Raw genomic sequence first — 20,820 nt, forward strand, 5'->3', positions numbered from 1 at the left:
TGTGTGTGTGTGTGTGTGTGTGTGTGTGTGTGTGTGTGTGTGTGTGTAGAGAGGGGACGGGAGAAGTTCAATATAAATGAAAGACCTTTCTGATAAACATGGCACTTGGCCTGATTCAAATATCAAGAAGTAATTAGTAGAATCCTTCTCCCCTTATTTTTATTTATTTTTAGATATAATTTACATACAGTGAAATTGGTCCTTTTCCGTGCACAGTCCTATGAGTTTTGACAACTGCACAGACTTGTGTGGCAAGAGGAAAACCTGGTACTTCTCTGTCATCGGGGCACTGATGGTTCTAGTGTCACGGCAGGTCCAGTTGGGAAGGACACCAGGGTAGTCAGGGCACTGGGCCGCTTGCCTGGTGCTGGATCATTACAACCTCATGGTGACAAGGTCCTTGTAACTAGGCTTCTTTTCAATGAACTGACCATTTGTATATAACACAGGGTTCCTCAAAGTGACTGGCTCAAAGGAACATGAACCAAGAGATAAAGAAACTTGTTGGCCTGATGGGATATTAATTAAAATCAAAATCAGCACAGCTATTTTGTTCCAGTGATTGCGGTAAGTAAACAAGTTACTCCCAAAACTCGGTGGCTCAAAACAAGAATGGTGTGAATGCCACTCGCAGATCTGCACCTGGTCGGGCTGAGCAGGGGGCACGTCTCTGCTGCCCTGGCATCAGCTGGGGGCTGGAGTCCTCTGAAGCTTACTCACTGGTGTGTGGCTGGCAGCCGAGGCCTCAGAGAACTGTTGACCAGAAAGCTCTGTGTTTCTTCTCCCTGTGCCCCGGTCTTCCTACAATAGGACAGTTGGGTTCCAAGGATGGTGTCCCTTTTATGTCCTATCCTTGGAAGTCACCTAGTGTCCACGTACTAGGGAAGAACAAATCTGACTCCATACTGGATCTGTTTCTTTTACTTTAACCTTTGTATTCTATTGCTTTGGCTACAAGTTAAGAATGTTGCCTATAGCCTGAAATATACAGGAGAGTCCATTCTCAAGGCTCTGACCTTTGAAGGTATCATTCATAGAGAGATAAAAAGTTGCAGAACAGAGAATAACCTTTGTCTTGTGGGAGGTTTACGGGGACATCATGACCTGACCTATACAGACAGCTGCAAGAACAAAGGATTCCGCCGCCAAGAAGTTGACAACAACTGGCCACACCCCTCCCCTTTTAGTATAAAAGCAGCCTGAGTTCCAACTCAAGTAAGATGGTTCTTTGCGACACCAGGCCACCGAATTCTCAGTCTGCTGGCTTTGGGAATAAAGTCGCTATTCCTCAGCGACTCATCTCTCAATTGATTAGCCTGTCGTGCAGCAAGCAGTACGAGCGTGGACTCAGAAGCATCTACTGCTTCAGGGTATTACAAGGGTCCACCCCGAATCAGGGGAAGGAAACACAGCCGCCACTGCTCAGTACCGAAGTGACAGAAGATCTTTGTATGAAGATCATGGGACGTAAGACGCGTTGGTGGAGCCCTCTATGGAGAATACGATCTGTTGCTCTGTTATGAGCTGCCAAGATGAAGAGCTACCACAACAATCTTGCAGAAGTGCAGAGCTCATCCCATCACCGCTACTGTGTTTAAAATACCCTGAACCACATGCATCTAAGCCTTACCTGACATCACCCCAGTTTTCTCCCCCACTGCCTTTTAGAACATTTCTTTCATTCCCTACTTTCAACCATTCAGAGCTACTTGCAATTCTCCAGACTCACCTGCATACCCTCTTCCTAGGGAAGCCATCCTTTTTTGCTTTACTTGGCTTACTCCCAACTCATTTCTTTAGGAATGACTTCTCCTGGGCCGTGGTCTCCTCTAAGATGCCGTCCTTGGAAGAAGCAGCCTGCACAGCTGTGGCTCTACCAAGAGCAGGGGTCCCTGGTCTCCTCCTGGCTTTGCCCCGGCCAGTCGTCTGACCCAGGGTTTCACGCGTTTACCCGAGTCAGTTTTCTCGTGCTTCCATCCCTCCCATCGATAGACGCTGATCTCAACGAACACCCCTCAAGCTAACTCCATTTCAGAGCCTCCTTCCCAGGGATCCCTACCTGCAGTGAACGGTTTAAGATGATTCCAATCTTTTACTACTACAATGAAAAATAAAACGATCGCAACTCATGCCACTGACGACGGGGTAATCTCCCCAGAATAGAAAGAACTGCTAGAAATTTTTTTTAAAAAGGGAAAATGCCAGTATTTGTCAAAATTATTAATGCATCTGCCCTTTGACATGGAAGTCCCACTTCTGGGAACTTATCCAGCAGTGCAGCATAATTTGCTGAAGCAAAATGTTGAAGGTGGAAAAAACCCAAGTGTCCATCAATAGGGGACTGGTTAAGTAAACTACTTACCTAACTGAACACTTTCTTTTTTTCTTTTAAACCTAACTGAACACTCTGCTATTGAAAAGGACTGAGGAGGCTCTCTAGCATTATGTGGGGCGATTCCTGGGATATACTGTTATGTCACAAAAGTGGGTGCAGAAGAGGTCTGACACTTTGTGATATACGTAGATATATGTGTATGCATATGTATGTGTGATATGTATGTATGTACATATGTGTACGTCTCAGGGTGTGTGTGTACATATTTCTTCCTATCCAAGAGTGGGGAACATCTTCCTTTTTATTCACACTGACTTTATAGCTTTAGTATATTTCAGTTCATTTAAAACATATCCTTTTTATTAATGTTTAAGAAAAATATTTTCATAACTCATCGTAGACAGAGAAACTTGATTTTCAACATCATTTTAATTTTACTCTTTAGAATTCCTTCTACCAACTTAATCGGCAACAACAAAGACTTAGCTGTTTTAAACAGAATTTAGGGTTCTGTTTTTCCATTTATGTTCATTGTGTAGAAACCACTGAGAAGCACTTTTTGATATGGGCAGATATCCCTTGTGGGGTTATACATTGTAACAGATGCTACAGAAACAGGAAAAAAAGGAGAAGCAGCAGGATCCTCAGTCATGACTCCTATCTATGTAGACTAGGGCTAGAGGCAGGGTAACCGTGGCACTGGCTATGGTTACAGGAAGTAGCCGACAAGGAGGAGAGATGCAGGAAGAGGCATCCGTGAGGGTTCCTGGGGGAGGAATCCCAGGGCATTTGCATCACAGACAGATTTCTATCAGACCACACAAACAGAAAAAGGAAGGAAAAAACCACCCCCCAAGGGCATGTGTAGGTACACGGCTCTTGTGAGTCTATGGCAGTGCTTAGCCCAGGAGGAACTGCTAGAAAGACGGGCCCAGGAGACCTGTGTTAAAACAAGGGCCATCTGCTTGGTGTGATTCCGGTGGGAAGAAGAACCCAAAGCTGCTGTATAACCTCCCTATGGTGAGTCTTCCATCAGTCTTTTCAGATACGTTCGGGGATAAAGTAACAAGATCCTGCAATGAGCTTTTAACATTTCCAGAAACAATTACTGAGTCAAATGCACGTTTTACGTCAGCTAATGATACTATGAACGGACCCCAGTGGCCTTTACCATGACCTATCAAATAGCACAGGAATGTTTTACAGCACTGCCTTTTGGGTTAAGTTTCTCTGGCAAGTCTCCTCCCCCACCAAAAAAGTCAGGATATACAAAACACACCCAAGGTTTATAGATTTAAAGTATTCTCAGCCCCAAGAACAGCAGCAAGAACCCAGGTAAACTTATTTTCCATTTTCATACCAACACATACTGGTGGCCAGGCTGTATCTCATTGCGGCTTGCTCTCATGATGGAGTGTCCCAAAGCAGGTGAATTTCAAAGCACCCTGAAGGCAGGTGTAACTGACAGAACTGCTGGACACTTCAAGGTTATAGTTGGAAACCACCCAAGATCAAGACAGCACTTTACCCACCTGAAAGCACTGACAGGATCTCTGCTGACATCACAGCTCCCGCCCGGTTTGTACACAAGGAGAGAGGAGGGTGTGCTTTCAGCCAATCAGTAGGCACTTAGAGGCAGGGCTAGTCTGGCCTCTGAAGCAGGCGGGCAGACAGGCATCTGGATCCATTAGAGCCTGGAGAGCAATCTTCAATCACCACGAGAGGGCTTGGATTTGAAAGAAACTGGCAAATCTCCACTCTCCGGCGGATTCCTTCCAGCAAATTCCAGCAGAGTGGACTGCTGAGAGGCTGAAGTTTTAAGGGACGAGTCTGAATGTTTCATTTAAACGCTGCTGATGTAACTCGAGCAGAGCGTGTGAGCACCAAGCGGTCTAGGCTACTTAATGAAATCTGAAAATGCCGCTCTAGGTCAGGGGAGAAGATTAGATCACAGATGATGTTAGAAGAATTATTTCTCAGTTATGGACAAGGGCCCACATCACTGGGAAACAGTTAATTTATTAGCACGTCAATTAGAAGCAATGCACAGACGGGAAGAAAGCAACCTTCCAGTTAATCTGACAGATTTAATCGTGGTTGTTCTGCTCTACAGTGATCATACATAGCTGAAAAGTTGACGATTACGTAAGAAGAGCTACGTTTCGGGCTAAGCGTCGGAAGATTCACCTCCTCCCGGGAAGGCTTCCGGCAGAGGGTGGACAAGAAAACTAGATTCCTGTTCTGGGAGGGGGCAGGGACGAGAAGAGCCTCACGCCCATAACCACAGCATAGCTGTAAGGTTGTCAAATATGAAATACCTTAAAAGGATGCTAAAGGCTGATGTGAGAGCTCGCTACACGGCTGACACCATGCTAAAGGCCTTCCCATGTGATTTCACTTCATCCTCACCAACTTCTGGAAGTCTGTACCTTCTTATTGTCGTTTTACAGAGAAGGACATTGAGGCTGCGAGTGGTCCCGAGGCTTGCCCAAATCTGCATGGCCTGAGCTGGAGGCAAAGCCCCCAGGGGCAGCCCCCAGCCGTGGCCGTGATGATGCTGCCCTCGGCTAATGGACACCAGCCAGACAGCGGTTGGAAGCGTGGCTCCAGGAAGACAAGTCTGTGGGCTCCTGGCCTTTCTTTTCCCCAGGAGGGCTTAAGCAGAAGGCGTTCACCAGGCTGACGCACTTGTCCACTACCGTCATCTTGCTTTATTACGGCCAGTGTCATGCTAGTCAAACTTTACTCCAGCCCTTCCTTAAACTATGATATTACCTGGAGTTCACTGACTTCCTGGTCCCTGGTTCTCAACCCACTGGGATTGGATTTCCAGAACTCCTCAACCATGGGAAACCCTATTCGTATAAAGGAATACTACTCGGCAATAAAGAATAAACTACTGATACTCTCAACAACTCTCAAATGCCTTACGCTGAGAGGAGAAGCCAGCATAAGAAGACCACACACCGTCCAGTTCCATGCCTACAACGTTCTAAGAAAGGCAAAACTACGGCATCGGAAACCAGAGCAGTCATTTCTAGGGACTGAGTGGGAGGGTAGCGGCCGATACAAAGCGGGCTGGGGGGGTATGGGGAGTCATGGCGCTGCTCTGTACCTGAGTGTGGTGATGCATTTGTTAGGACTCACAGAACTGTACACTAAAAAGCATTAATTCTGTGCATGTGAATTATACCTTGTAAAACAGGACAGCGGCATACCTTACTAATAAATACCTTCGAAGGAATAAGGGAAACCAATTAGCTGAGGCTAATGAGGAGGTAAAGCTTCCAGTTAACAGCTAGTGTTATGAAAAAGCAATTCTCAAATTGACGAGTGACCCACAAAAGATTATCAAAACAATGTGCAGGGACTTCCCTGGTGGCGCAGTGGTTAAGAATCCGCCTGCCAGTGCAGGGGACACGGGTTCGAGCCCTGGCTCGGGAAGATCCCATATGCCGCGGAGCAACTAAGCCCGTGCACCACAACTACTGAGCCTGTGCTCTAGAGCCCGCGAGCCACGACTGCTGAGCCTGCGAGCCACAACTACTGAGCCCGGGTGCCACAACTACTGAAGCCTGCATGCCTAGAGCCCGTGCTCCGCAACAAGAGAAGCCACCGCAATGAGAAGTCCGCGCACCGCAACGAAGACCCAACGCAGCCAAAAAATAAATTAATTAAAAAACCCATGAAACCCAAAAGCCCAATAGATTCCTAGAGGCTGGCCTCTACTGAAGACCTGCTCAATTGATTACCTGTTTATTGAGCGCTGTGTCATCAGTCCTGCCTGGGCCACTGAGTTGGTGAATAGACAAGCACCCGGTACTAGCCTGTGCAGTGCCATCTCTGAAAGCAGGAGGGCCTTTAGCCAGGGGAGCAAGTTGGAATCTGTGAGCTTTAGCGCAGATGTGAGGAGCCGGACCCCTTGCTGGGTTTGAGTCGTTTATTTCTGCCACAGCACCAGGTGGAGGGGAAGAGCGGGCACCTGGAACAACGCACCCAGCAGAGCTCTCAAAGTTCACGCGGGCCCCATGAGTCCTTTGCATCAATTTTGTTTCTGGACTTGCACTTCTTTTTGTTTTAATTCTAGGGAGGCTTAAACAGTTTATGGAGTTAGAGACTCAATTTTTATAACATCCATGCATAAATACTTTTTTTCAGAATACTGGATCTTTATAACGATCCCCTTAGGTAAAGCAGCTGCGAAAACATCTTTAAGAAAGCATATATTGTCACCTGTGAAAAGCAGTAAGAGTCTCTTTTTATAAAGTTCAAAGTGCTGGGTATCTGGTAGGGGCATCCCTCCAGACCTAAGCCCTCTCCGGCTTTGTGACTGTTCCTCCCCATCACCCCTCCCCCTTGCCTTTTGCTAACAAACTCCCCGCTCTATGGACCAGCAGCGACCAACTAGGCTTTGAGAGCCCGGTCCTAAGCCCACGTCTAACTAGTTCTGCAGCCGCTTTCCCGCTGAAACGTAAAACCCCAACAAAGTGCACGTTTTCCCTGTTGTTTACCCTGCCGATGACTCCTGACACCCCTCACAGAGCTGGAATAAACGCAGCGGGTGGGATGGTAAAGGCAGGTGCGGGCTTTCCTTGGTACACAGGCCTAACCCTCCCTTCTAGCCCCTGGTCAACCTTCAGGTCTTAACTCATTTCATCCTGGAAACCCGAGGCCCCTACCTTCCCCGGCTGTGAGGGAAGAGCTACCCTTCTGATCGATCTCACCTGAAGCATCTTCCTGGAAGCCAGCACCCAGCATGGTACTGAGTGGTGGGAGTTCTCACCTGTGTCCCCTCCAAGAGCCAGAGCTCCGTCTTGTTCATCTGGATCCCATGACCCCGAATTGCGACGGTTTAAATCTCTATTTCAGTAATAATATTTCCAGACCTCTAGGCTAATATGCGTCCCATCTCCCGGCTTGTACCCCATACCAGTTTAACGACCCCAGGAAAACATTAAAATTTCTCATATATGTTGCCAAAAATAAGTAGACACTCTAAATGGTATAAAATTCCCATTTTTTTTCCACATCGATATCTATGTGTCTTGGTTATTCCCTGTATTAGGAACCACCAACTTCTCACCATCATAATGGCCATGATTCATGCCCCAGGTTAAAACTACAAAATTACATTAAAGGTCTCTGCTTACCATGTGCCCAATGTATTGAAAGACACATTTTCTGAAATTGCTTTTACTACGGAACTTGCCTATTCCGGAATGAAAAAGGGATCCCAGTCTCCAAAAGCAACAAAGCTCCCGTCTGGTTTTCAGGCCCCTCCTCTGGCCACTCCGGTACCCCTACCTCCTTGCCTTTGCTAATTTCATTCCTTTTCCTGGCCCGAACGCACACACACGAGGCACACTCCCCTCCAGCTGGCTGACAGGAGTCCCACCTGCGTGGCCAGCTTGCAAAGCCCCACCTAGTCCAGCCTCACAGCAAGGTTTTCACCTTCTGAGAAATACGGTCCATCTGGTCACAGCCACTAAACTTAGCATTTAATTGGTTGTAATACAAAGCAAAACTACAGGCAAAGTTTGTCTTTCAAGCCTTCAACGAGCTGATGCGAATTTTTTGTTTCCCTCAAGGTGAACAAAACAGCCAAGCGCTTGTGACGTTCTTTTTTTAACGTTTTAGCATTTTTTAAAAATGGTGGCGAAATACACATAGACTTTACCATCTTAACCATTTCCAAGTGTGGAATTCAGTGGCATTCAGTACGTTCATACTGTTGCACAACCATCACCACCGTCCATCCACAGAGCTCTCTGCGACATTCTTGTCTGTCATCGTCTGCGGGAAGGCAGACAGAATACTGCCAGTTAGTTTCTAGTGATAAAAACCCAGTTGTTTTAATTCATGGAACTGTACACCTAAAAATGGTGTATCTTACTGTATATTCATTATACTTCAATAACACTGATTAAAAACAAAATAGGAGAGATGTAGTGTGGACCATCAGGGTCTAGACCACCAGGGGCTCGAGGGAGAGATGGGATTTTATCAAAAGACACAGGAACCCTTGAGGAATTTGAAGAGAGTAGTGGAATTCATTCGCTCACTCACTGCCGACATTCTGGGGCACCCATGCTCCAGACGCTGGGCCAGGCACTGGAGCTGGTCAGATGTATGTTTCGGAAAGTTCATCCTGGCTTCATTATAGATGTTTGAATGGGCAAAGCTAGCGGTCTCTGCTATCATCCAGGTAAAAAGTACTAAATCAGGGCTTCCCTGGCGGCGCAGTGGTTGAGAGTCCGCCTGCCGAGGCAGGGGACGCGGGTCCGTGCCCCGGTCGGGGAAGATCCTACATGCCGTGGAGCGGCTGGGCCCGTGAGCCGTGGCCGCTGAGCCTGCGCGTCCGGAGCCTGTGCTCCGCAACGGGAGAGGCCACAGCAGTGAGAGGCCCTGGGTACCGCCAAAAAAAAAAAAAAAAAAGTACTAAATTAAGGTAGTAGCAGAGAGGATGGAAAACAAAGACGGAATATACTTTTACTTCTACCAGTAATAGGGCCCCTAGGAAATCACTGATTCCATCATTTTCTTCCTATTTTTTAATCACTTGAACCAATGGTTACTTTGGCCTGAATAAATTTTATATGGCACACCACACAAGCATTAAGTAAGAGCTGTCAGCAAGAAAGAACGTGTGGTACAGATAATAATACATGAATTGAGCATGGATTATGTTCAAGGCACTGCAGTGAAAATGGTCTAATTAGATCAACATCATTTTGGTGGAGTATTTACGGCCTGGTTAGAGGGAAAGGTGTAATTCCACAAGGCTTTTTGTGGGTGAAGCTGGAGATGAATGTTTATCAACACAGGAAGGGATGAACAGGTTGTAGGACACCAGAGTGTGAAACACCAGGCAATAGATCTCTATGTAGTGACGGGAAATGATTCCAAAATGCACTGTAGGTAGAACAGGGGCTGCAGGACGTATCACAAAACGGGATGATGTGTGTGTAAAACACTGATTTTCTGTATATATAAACATTTCTATAAACACAGAGAGAAAAATCAGAAAAGAATACACATAAGGGACTTAGGGGTGGAGGGACTTTCAGACTGAGACTTGTATTGCCGTGAGAGTATCACCAGGCATTCCCTCCCTAGAGAAATCCGGTTCTATAGGTTAGTAAACCAAGGGCGTGGACAGTATTACATCACAGGCTCTAGTTTCTCCGTACAATCTTTATTGCTAATTCAAATCATATACTGAGCCTCATAATAATGGCTAAGACTATATACGTGTATGTATGCACACGTGATACCTTTTTTAGCTGGCATATTGTTTGTATTTTTAAATGACTGCTAGTTAAGAATATCAGAGGGCTTCTGAGATGAGAACGTCCTGGCTGTCACAAAGGGTTTCCTCCTTGAGTTACAAGAAAACCAGTTCAGAAAAATACATAATATACTTAATTTATTCTCACATAAGTAATTAACTACAAGATAACCCTTAGAACGCAACACTATTCATTGCAAATGAGAAAATCAACTTACAAAAACCTTTGATCTTTCAGCTCAAAACACACTAAAACAGCGTACAAGCAGTACTTTCCCATGTTGGAATTCTACCTGAAGTGCACACGCTGATACCACAGAGCTTATTCGGCAATGGCAGAGGCTGTCTGAGAGAATGCTCGAACCGTCTGTGCTCAGCCAAGGATTCTGTTTCTTGGTTTTAAAATTAAGGTCAGGAAGCCTCCACTGAAGAGAGAAGAGAAGAAGCTTGGACGTAATGGCTGTCATAAAAAGCTAGTTATTTTCGGAGATTTCTGGTGACTTGGCAGTAAAGCTTAGGTTAATATCACAGACGTACATGACCTGGGGAATCTGCACGTGATACCAGCCGCACATCAGAAAGGCAGCGCGACCACAAAAGTGCCAAGCAGGGAGAAGGCTCTGCTGGATAAGCAGCTGGAGTGAGAATATAAACAACTGGATCACAGGGCCAGACCCTCCACAATCCACGTGACATTGGCCGTGTGGCTGACAGGGTCTTGGTTCTCCAGCCGGTGTCAGGCCTGAGCCTCTGAGGTGGGAGAGCGCAGTTCAGGATATTGGTCCACCAGAGACCTCCCAGCTCCATGCAATATCAAATGGTGAAAGCTCTCCCAGAGATCTCCATCTCAACACTAAGACGCAACTCCACTCAACGACCAGCAAGCTACGGTGCTGGACACCTTATGCCAAACTACTAGCAAGACAGGAACACAACACCGCCCCTGCCCATTAGCAGAGAGGTTGCCTAATATCATATTAAGTTCACAGACACCTCAAAACACACCACCGGACGCAGTCCTGCCCACCAGAAAGACAAGATCCAGCCTCATCCACCAGAACACGGGCACCAGTCCCCTCCACCAGGAAGCCTACACAACCCACTGAACCAACCTTAACCACTGGGGGCAGACACCAAAAACAACGGGAACTACGAACCTGCAGCCTGCAAAAAGGAGACCCCAAACACAGTAAGTTAAGCAAAATGAGAAGACAGAGAAACAAACAGCAGATGAAGGAGCAAGGTAAAAACCCACCAGACCAAACAAATGAAGAGGAAATACACAGTCTACCTGAAAAAGAATTCAGAGTAATGATAGTAAAGATGATCCAAAATCTTGGAAATAGAATGGAGAAAATACAAGAAACCTTTAACAAAAACCTAGAAGAACTAAAGAGCAAACAAACTATGATGACAACAGAACAAATGAAATTAAAACTTCTCCAGAAAGAATCAATAGGAGAATAACTGAGGCAGAAGAACAGATAAGTGACCTGGAAGATAAAATAGTGGAAATAACTGCTGCAGAACAGAATAAAGAAAAAAGAAGGAAAAGAATTGAGGACAGTCCCAGAGACCTCTGGGACAACATTAAATGCACCAACATTCGAATTATAGTGGTCCCAGAAGAAGAAGAGAAAAAGAAAGGGACTGTGAAAATATTTTAAGAGACTATAGTTGAAAGCTTCCCAAATATGGGAAAGGAAATAGTTAATCAAGTCCAAGAAGCGCAGAGAGTCCCATACAGGATAAATCCAAGGAGAAACACGCCAAAACACATTAATCACACTACCAAAAATTAAATACAAAGAAAAAATATTAAAAGCAGCAAGGGAAAAACAACAAATAACATACAAGGGAATCCCCATAAGGTTAACAGATGATCTTGCAGCAGAAACTCTGCAAGGTGGAAGTGAGTGGCAGGACATGATGAAAGGGAAAAAACTGCAACCAAGATTACTCTTCCCGGGAAGGATCTCATTCAGATTCCACAGAGAAATTAAACCTTTACAGACAAGCAAAGGTAACAGAATTCAGCACCACCAAACCAGCTTTACAACAAATGCTAAAGGAACTTTTCTAGGCAGGAAACACAAGAGAAGGAAAAGACCTACAATAACAAACCTCAAACAATTAAGAAAGTGGTAAGAGGAACATACATATCGATAATAACCTTGAATGTAAATGTATTAAATGCTCTAATGAAAAGACACAGACTAGCTGAATGGATACAAAAACAAGGCCTGTATATATGCTGTGTACAAGAGACCCACTTCAGACCTAGGGACACATACAAACTGAAAGTGAGGGGATGGAAAAAGATATTCCATGCAAGTGGAAATCAAAAGAAAGCTGGAGTAGCAATTCTCATATCAGACGAAATAGATTTTAAAATAAACACTATTACAAGAGACAAAGAAGGACACTACATAATGATGAATGGATCAATGCAAGAAGAAGATATAACAATTGTAAATATTTATGCACCCAACATAGGAGCACCTCAATACATAAGGCAAATGCTAATAGCCATAAAAGGGGAGATCGACAGTAACACAATCATAGTACGGGACTTCAACACCCCACTTTCACCAATGGACAGATCATTCAAACAGAAAATAAATAAGGAAACACAAGCTTTAAATGATACATTAAACAAGATGGACTTAATTGATATTTATAAGACACTCCATCCAAAAACAACAGAATACACCTTCTTCTCAAGTGCTCCTGGAACATTCTCCAGGATAGATCATATCTTGGTTCACAAATCAAGCCTTGGTAAATCTAAGAAAACTGAAATCATATCAAGTATCTTTTTGAACCACAATGCTATGAGACTAGATATCAATTACAGAAAAATATCTGTAAAAAATACAAACACATGGAGGCTAAACAATACACTACTTAATAACCACGAGATCACTGAAGAAATCAAAGATGAAATCAAAAAATACCCAGAAACAAATGACAATGAAAACACAACGACCCAAAACCTATGGGATGCAGCAAAAGCAGTTCTAAGAGGGAAGTTTATAGCAATACAATCCTACCTCAAGAAACAAGAAACATCTCAAATAAACAACCTAACCTTACACCTAAAGCAATTAGAGAGAGAAGAACAAAAAAACCCCCAAAGTTAGCATAAGGTAAGAAATCATAAAGATCAGATCAGAAATCAATGAAAAAGAAATGAAGGAAACAATAGCAAAGATCAATAAAACTAAAAGTTGATTCTCTGAGAAGATAAACAAAACTGATAAACCATTAGCCAGACTCATCAATAAAGAAAAGAGAAGACTCAAATCAATAGATGTAGAAATGAAAAAGGAGAGGTAACGACTGACACTGCAGAAATACAAAGGATCATGAGAGATTACTACAAGCAACTCTATGCCAATAAAGTGGACAACCTGGAAGAAATGGACAAATTCTTAGAAAAGCACAACTTTCTGAGACTGAACCAGGAGAAAGAGAAAATGTAAACAGACCAATCACAAGCACTGAAATTGCAACTGTGGTTAAAAATAGTCCAGCAAACAAATGCCGAGGACCAGATGGCTTCACTGGCAAATTCTATCAAACATTTAGAGAAGAGCTAACATCTGTCCTTCTCAAACTCTTCCAAAATATAGCAGAGGGAGGAACACTCCCAAACTCATTCTACGAGGCCACCATCACCCTGATACCAAAACCAGACAAAGATGTCACAAAGAAAGAAAACTATAGGCCAGTATCACTGATGAACATACATGCAAAAATCCTCAACAACATACTAGCTAACAGAATCCAACAGCACATTAAAAGGATCATACACCATGATCAACTGGGGTTTATCCCAGGAATGCAAGGATTCTTCAATATATGCAAATCAATCAATGTGATACACCATATTAACAAACTGAAGGATAAAAACCATATGATCATCTCAATAGATGCAGAAAAAGCTTTCAACAAAATTCAACACCATTTATGATAAAAACCCTCCAGAAAGTAGGCATAGAGGGAACTTACCTCAATATAATACAGGCCATATATGACAAACCCACAGCCAACATCATTCTCAATGTTGAAAAACCGAAACCATGTCCACTAAGATCAGGAACAAGACAAGGCTGCCCACTCTCACCACTATTATTCAACATAGTTTTGGAAGTTTTAGCCACAGCAATCAGAGAAGAAAAAGAAATAAAAGGAATCCAAATTGGAAAAGAAGAAGTAAAGGTGTCACTGTTTGCAGAGGACATGATACTATACATAGAGAATCCTAAAGACTCTACCAGAAAACTACTAGAGCTAATCAATGAATTTGGTGAAGTTGTAGGACACAAAATTAATGCACAGAAATCTCTTGCATTCCTATATGTTAACGATGAAAAATCTGAAAGAGAAATTAAGGAAACACTCCCATTTACCACTGCAACAAAAAGAATAAAATACCTAGGAACACACCTACCTAAGGAGACAAAAGACCTGTATGCAGAAAACTATAAGACACTGATGAAAGAAATTAAAGATGATACAAACAGATGGAGGGATATACCATGTATTTGGATTGGAAGAATCAACATGGTGAAAATGACTATACTACCATAAGCAATCTACAGATTTAATGCAATCCCTATCAAACTACCAATGGCATTTTTCACAGAACTAGAACAAAAAATTTCACAATTTGTATGGAAACAGAAAAGACCCCGAATAGCCAAAGCAATCTTGAGAAAGAAAAACGGAGCTGAAGGAATCAGGTTCCCTGACTTCAGACTATACTACAAAGCTACAGTAATCAAGAGAGTATGGTACTGACACAAAAACAGAAATATAGATCAATGGAACAGGATAGAAAGCCCAGAGATAAACCCAAGCACATATGGTCACCTTATTTTTGATAAAGGAGGCAAGAATATACAATGGAGAAAAGACAGCCTCTTCAATAAGTGGTGCTGGGAAAACTGGACAGCTACATGTAAAAAATGAAATCAGAACGCTCCCTAACCATATACAAAAAAAAACTCAAAATGGATTAAAGACATAAATGTAAGGCCAGACACTGTAAAACTCGTACAGGAAAACATAGGCAGAACACTCTATGACATAAATCACAGCAAGATCCTTTTTGACCCACCTCCTAGAGAAATGGAAATAAGAACAAAAATAAACAAATGGGACCTAATGAAACTTAAAAGTTTTTGTGCAGCAAAGGAAACCATAAACAAGATGAAAAGACAACCCTCAGAATGGGAGAAAATATTTGCAAATGAAGCAACTGACAAAGGATTAATCTACAAAATTTACAAGCAGCTCATGCAGCTCAATATCAAAAAAACAAACAACCCAACCCAAAAATGGGCAGAAGACCTAAATAGACATTTCTCCAAAGAAGATATACAGATTGCCAACAAACACATGAAAGGATGCTCAACGTCACTTATCATTAGAGAAATGCAAATCAAAACTACAATGAGATATCATATCACACTGCTCAGAATGGCCATCATCAAAAAATCTACAAGCAATCAATGCTGGAGAGGGTGTGGAGAAAAGGGAACACTCTTGCACTGTTGGTGGGAATGTAAATTGATACAGCCACTATGGAGAACAGTATGGAGGTTCCTTAAAAAACTTAAAATACAACTACCATACGACCCAGCAATCCCACTACTGGGCATATACCCTGAGAAAACCATAATTCAAAAAGAGTCATGTACCAAAATGTTCATTGCAGCTCTACGTACAATAGCCAGGACATGGAAGCAGCCTAACTGTCCATCAACAGATGAATGGATAAAGAAGATGTGGCACATATATACAATGGAATATTACTCAGCCATAAAAAACCGAAATGGTGTTATTTGTAGTGAGGTGGATGGACCTAGAGTCTTTCATACATCGTGAAGTAAGTTTGAAAGAGAAAAACAAATACCATATGCTAACGCATATACATGGAATCTAAAAAAAAAAAAAAAAGGTTATTAAGAACCTAGGGGCAGGACAGGAATAAAGACACTGATGTAGAGAACGGACTTGAGGACACGGGGAGGGGGAAGGGTAAGCTGGGACGAAGTGAGAGAGTGGCATGGACATATATACACTACGAAATGTAAAATAGATAGCTAGTGGGAAGCAGCCGCATAGCACAGGGAGATCAGCTCTGTGCTTTGTGACCCCCTAGAGGGGTCAGATATGGAGGGTGGGAGGGAGACACAAGAGGAAGGAGATATGGGGATATATGTGTATCTATAGCTGATTCACTTTGTTATAAAGCAGAAACTAACACACCATTGTAAAGCAATTATACTGCAATAAAGATGTTAAAAAAAAAACAAAATTGAAACACCCCCCCAAAAATATAAACTAACAAATAAATAAGTAATAAATAAAATTAAGATTGCCCAGAAATACTAAGGAGAAAATTGGGCATGGATCAGCGGAGAAATTTTATTCATTCATTCATTCATTCATTCATTCATTTTTCATCCTGTAAAGAATGTTAAAAAGGCTGTTTAGAAAAGACCATTTAATCCCTGTTGCTTGGCCACAATTGAAATATTAATGTAAGGAACTCGCCCAGCACTTTCAGAATTTTAAGTGTTCCAAACAGCATTTTTCAGACAGACTGAAATTGTACTCATCACAGCCTCAGCCCCCTTGATGTTTTTTTTTAGAAAAGGAAAAAGGCAAGATAGTAGGTGTAAATGACTAAGAAGGGCCCCCAAGGAAGCTCTGGAAAACTCAAGGGTTGGGGCTTCACGGAGAATGTCTTGATAAGAAGTCTAGACTATCTGTAATGTGCTGATTGTGAGGAAAACCAGATTATTGAGAAATCTTCTGAAGCCAGCACCTCCAGGAGATGAAAATGCCTGTGAAAGTTGGGCTGTTATGTGGGACGGGGACTCCAATGCTCGTCACTTCAGTCCACAGCACTAATTATCTACGATCCCAAGTGACACTCAGGAGTGACTCCTATCACAGACGCAAAAAATGCCATGGGGGGTGGCGGCAAACATCTTTAAGCGCCTAAAGCGAATTGTCAAAATGTGGACAGGAAGAAGACAGACACCACAAAGTCCATTACGTGTAACATCGCAAAGTTCTTACTCGGAGTGGGTTGAGGTGAACACGGCAGCACGAGACGAGCAGACAAGGCAAGCGGGCTGCCCTTTGTGCAGATTAGAAAAATGCATCTCTTTTTCTAGGTGTTCCTATGTTTCAGCCCTACTGACCACTTTGGCTGGGCAGGCTTGTGCAGTGCACAACCTGCGCAACTTGGGAAAATTACTCGGTAGGAGTTTAGTTAGAGAGTGAGTGATGTGAACCTCTAAGTCTGACCTGCATATTCAACTGGAAGGAATAGACAATTTGGTAAAGAAATGGTTAATCACAGTTCCATGAGCAAACCACTTGTTCAATGATCTGAGTTGAGGAATTTAAGGGACCACATCAGAAAAAGTGGATATATGCCTCGGTTATTATTTCTGCCAAGAGTTGAGAAATCAGACACAAAATAACCCACAATAGGAGGAGATATGAGCACCACACACAATGACCATTGCTCTTCTATTGTCCCATAGAGTGACTGCCTGCTTCCTCTTTAGGAAACACTTCTGGAAATCTCTTAGTCATGACGGCCACACCTTTATAGCAAAAGGAGGAACGAGGTGGCTGGTGGTGCCCCCGGGACCAAACATGAAGTGCCTTTTCCACTTGTCCCTCGGCCCGCCCCATCCACCCTGCTAGTCCCAGACAGCACATTTATTTCACTTACAACGGAATCAGCATCTTGAAAAACAGGCTGACAACCCAATGAGTTCATTGAGAGATTTTTAATTACATTCCTGGCTTCCTCCCACTCAATCCCACATCCTCCCTGCTGAAGTGGCAGCATCTAAATATCCCCGAAGCAATAAACGAAAGCTCAGGAAACCTGCAGATTCCATGAGACATCCAGCCAGAAACCCTTTCATTCGAGTCAAGATAAAAACAGATGGGTTGCCTAGGAATGTCTCTGTGCCCACCAGGCAAGGAGCCACCGGCTGCTCTGAGGCTCTGGCCACCTGGGGGAGGAGGGTGTGAGTGACGGCAGGAGGGACACGCAGAAGAGGGCCTTCCCCTGTCCGTCTGTCCGCTGGGCAGAGGGAGGAGGGCGTGCAGTGTGGAGAAGGCATCCCGGGACTCCTGGCTTTTGATCCAGAGAACCTGGACCTGGAAGGTGTCCCCGGTTTCAAAGAGGCTGTGTGTGTCACAGGTCTCGATACATCAGGGGAGTATCTTTTTACTTATCCCTGAACAAAATCCTTCCTTGAAATGACCTAATTACCTAAAGGCTGTCCTCTTCAAGGAAGAAGCAGCCTTACTCACCTCGATGATGTACAGGACCACGTTCTTGTAGAAACAGTACAGGATACACTTGGTCACCCGGTTGTAACTCCAGGCGCCGTGAACCAGCAGGAGCTTCTCCAAGTAGGAAAACTGAAAAAGGAAAGAAAAAGGGTCCAGGAGAGCCCATCACTTGGGAAGGAGAATCACAGAACGTCCTCTGGAGGAGGAGACTGACAGGGAGTGGAGGAAACCGGATTCTACAGGTAACCCAAGAATATCATTCCCTCTAAAGGCAGAGCTTTCAGGCCAGGTGAGAATGACTAAAATCTCCTCTTAAATCTACAGAATTTTTCTTTTCCCCAAACACACAGCTGGACTTCGAATGGCTATTCTTGTGAAAATCTATTTATGCAACTTCTTTTTCAGGATCTTAATTATTAAAAGAAGGTGGCCCATCAGAACTGGAAGAAAAGAGCAGTGGGAATCAGATGCTTCCGTTGAATCACAGGTTTTATGATGACAACAGGAACAAGGGACGGGGACACTCGTGCACCAGTATCCTTGGAAACAGAAGGGATGCCCATACATGCGCTACCTGTCTCCGCTGTCAGCCTGCAGGTTAAAGACAGTGAGACTCACAGACGCAGACACACACTCTGCCCTCCACTTCTATACCCACGTCCTTCCCCTTTTTGTGGCCTCCGACAAGTACACGGCCCCTCTTGCTGGAGTGCGACGCAGTCATCCATCCGAACAAAACACCGACAGGCAGCTGCTACTAAGTTCAGAGCGATGTGACAGCTTAGCTCTCACAGTGAAATATTCAGCAATATTCCAATAAGATACTTGAATCCTCCTTGTGGCAGGGGGTCACCACTCCAATCATATCTCCTCAGCCTCCCCTCCCCTTAGCCTGGCTTAGCTCTTTCTGTCCTCTTTCACAAAGGTCCCCAAAAGTGTGGACAAGGGGCCAGAGGGAGGGAAATGGGTTGTTTTTCTGGGCTGTAGCCTGGGCGTACTCTGGCGTGTACGCACCGTCTGTGGGTGCAGCCCTGCTTAAATTCACAGTATATTCAATTGGCCTGGCCTGGTGCTGAATCCCTCCTTGGTTGCCTTGAACTAAAACCTTAACTCCTGTTCTGAGTCATAGAGAAGTCCACAAACTCAAATTCTGTTTTCTTTCCCAGGAGAGATAACCAGGTCGGAGTGAGAACATCCACAGATACTAGAAATCCTGGTGCTATTGTAAATTTCGTATTCGTTCCAGATGACTTTTGAGATTATATTGAACTATCTGTAGAAAAGAAAGGCTGCCTGAAAATATAGTATCTTTTTAAAAATACTTTTTCAAGAGGAAGGCATGCAATAGTTTGCTTTAGCGCTAAGAAGAGGGGCTCAGTCCCACGTGAATCGCATCTCGGCGAGTTTCTGCAGATCGGGGAAGGCAGGTGTCTCATCTATGTGCTGCTCGAAAAGCTGAATGAGACCCCAAAATGGGAGGAGTAGGTACATATGGAAAAATAAAACTCTCCATAAAGGCTCATCAAGGATTCCAGAGGGGAACGGGGAATCATAAAATAACTAGCGAAACAAATAAAAAGGAAGTTTGCATTTGACCTGGACCCCCTGGAGTTCAGCCTTCAATGGGTACAGAGAACATCTGCTGGAATCATCCCGAAGGTGCTGGCTTGGCGCTACAGTGACTTTTTTTCAGGAAAAAAAAAAAACAAAAAACAGATCCTAAATCGAAATGCTATTTTCATGAGGTCTCTCAAAAAACATTAAGAAGGCAGGGGGCACAAATGACCCTCTCCCGAGGAGAGCAGGCAGCCGAGGGCTGGAGACCCAACACTACACGGGCGGCCCACGCACAGCAAAGCAGCAAGACGGGGCCGGCCGTCAGTCCCAGAGCCGCTCCTGCGGACAGAAGCAGGGGCCGGTGGGGAAGAAATAGAAGCAGAGCTTTGCCGACTTCCTCATTTTCCCAAGGACAAGTCTTTGAGCTAACTTCTTCCCTTCTGGAGCGACTCTCCAGGGCACGTTCTCGAAAACCCAATCAAAAATGTATTCGTCCACATGAAAATAAACAGATCCAGGGCAAGGCGTTAACTTCAACCAAAGACACTGATTGTTTTATTAACTTCAGCTAAAGGAATTCAGCAAACTGCGGCATTTCCTACCTAGTAATTAAGGCGGAGGAAGCATACTGTCGGGTGGAGAGGGTGTAGGGCAAGGAGAACGCAGCCCCCAAATAACGGGATCTCTGCCTAAGCGTGAACGGGACGGCGGGCAGGAGGGATGGCGGCCATATGGGGCCTCCCGTCAGCTCCACCCGTCAGCTCCCCTCCTCTGGCTTGCGCTGGATGGGCAAGAAAACCCCTAACTAGAGTTACAAAGTCCTGCTCCCCTCTCCGCCCTCCCTTGATTTTGATTTGCTTTTAATTTTGATTGGCCTTTAATAATTCGAAAAGACCAATTGCTCCAGATCCCACATCCTATTAGTACAGTTTCAATAAAGCAAGTCATGGAATCTCCCTTCCCTAGACATCTGAAAGAAAAAGACAGACAAATATTTGCCTGGAGCTCCTAGGAAATCTCTAAAGATCCCTGCCAGCCAGATGATGCTATAACTCAAGTATTTAATAATGCTGGGGTGTATAACGTCTACAGTTGCTGACAGGCTGCAGGAAGCATGAGTCCCACAGGCCCTGGAGCAGTTGACTCGGCAAAGTAACTGGGCAGGTGTGCAGGGCTGGTTCCCCAAGGTCACGTGCAGGTATGCTGTTCTCTGACCCTGGGGCCTGAGACCCATGGCAGGTCACCTATTATGAAGGAGCCCTAGTTTCCCCACCTGTAAAATCGGAATTCGTTCTTCCTA

At 44.2% G+C, this 20,820-nt stretch overlaps 1 protein-coding gene across 3 annotated transcripts in view; it reads right to left on the reverse strand.

The window, feature by feature from the left end:
• ATP8A2 (ATPase phospholipid transporting 8A2) overlaps positions 1-20,820 on the reverse strand; it is a 477,972-nt gene that overhangs the window by 190,262 nt on the left and 266,890 nt on the right. For all 3 annotated transcript variants that reach the window (XM_029210474.1, XM_029210475.1, XM_029210476.1), the window contains one exon: positions 17,982-18,092. In XM_029210474.1, coding sequence (XP_029066307.1) covers positions 17,982-18,092 — 111 coding nt within the window. The remainder of the gene's footprint in view (positions 1-17,981; positions 18,093-20,820) is intronic.

Source organism: Monodon monoceros, unplaced genomic scaffold (assembly GCF_005190385.1).
Source record: "Monodon monoceros isolate NGI ecotype Baffin Bay Population unplaced genomic scaffold, NGI_Narwhal_1 Super_Scaffold_8, whole genome shotgun sequence".
Classification (NCBI taxonomy): Eukaryota; Metazoa; Chordata; class Mammalia; order Artiodactyla; family Monodontidae; genus Monodon; species Monodon monoceros.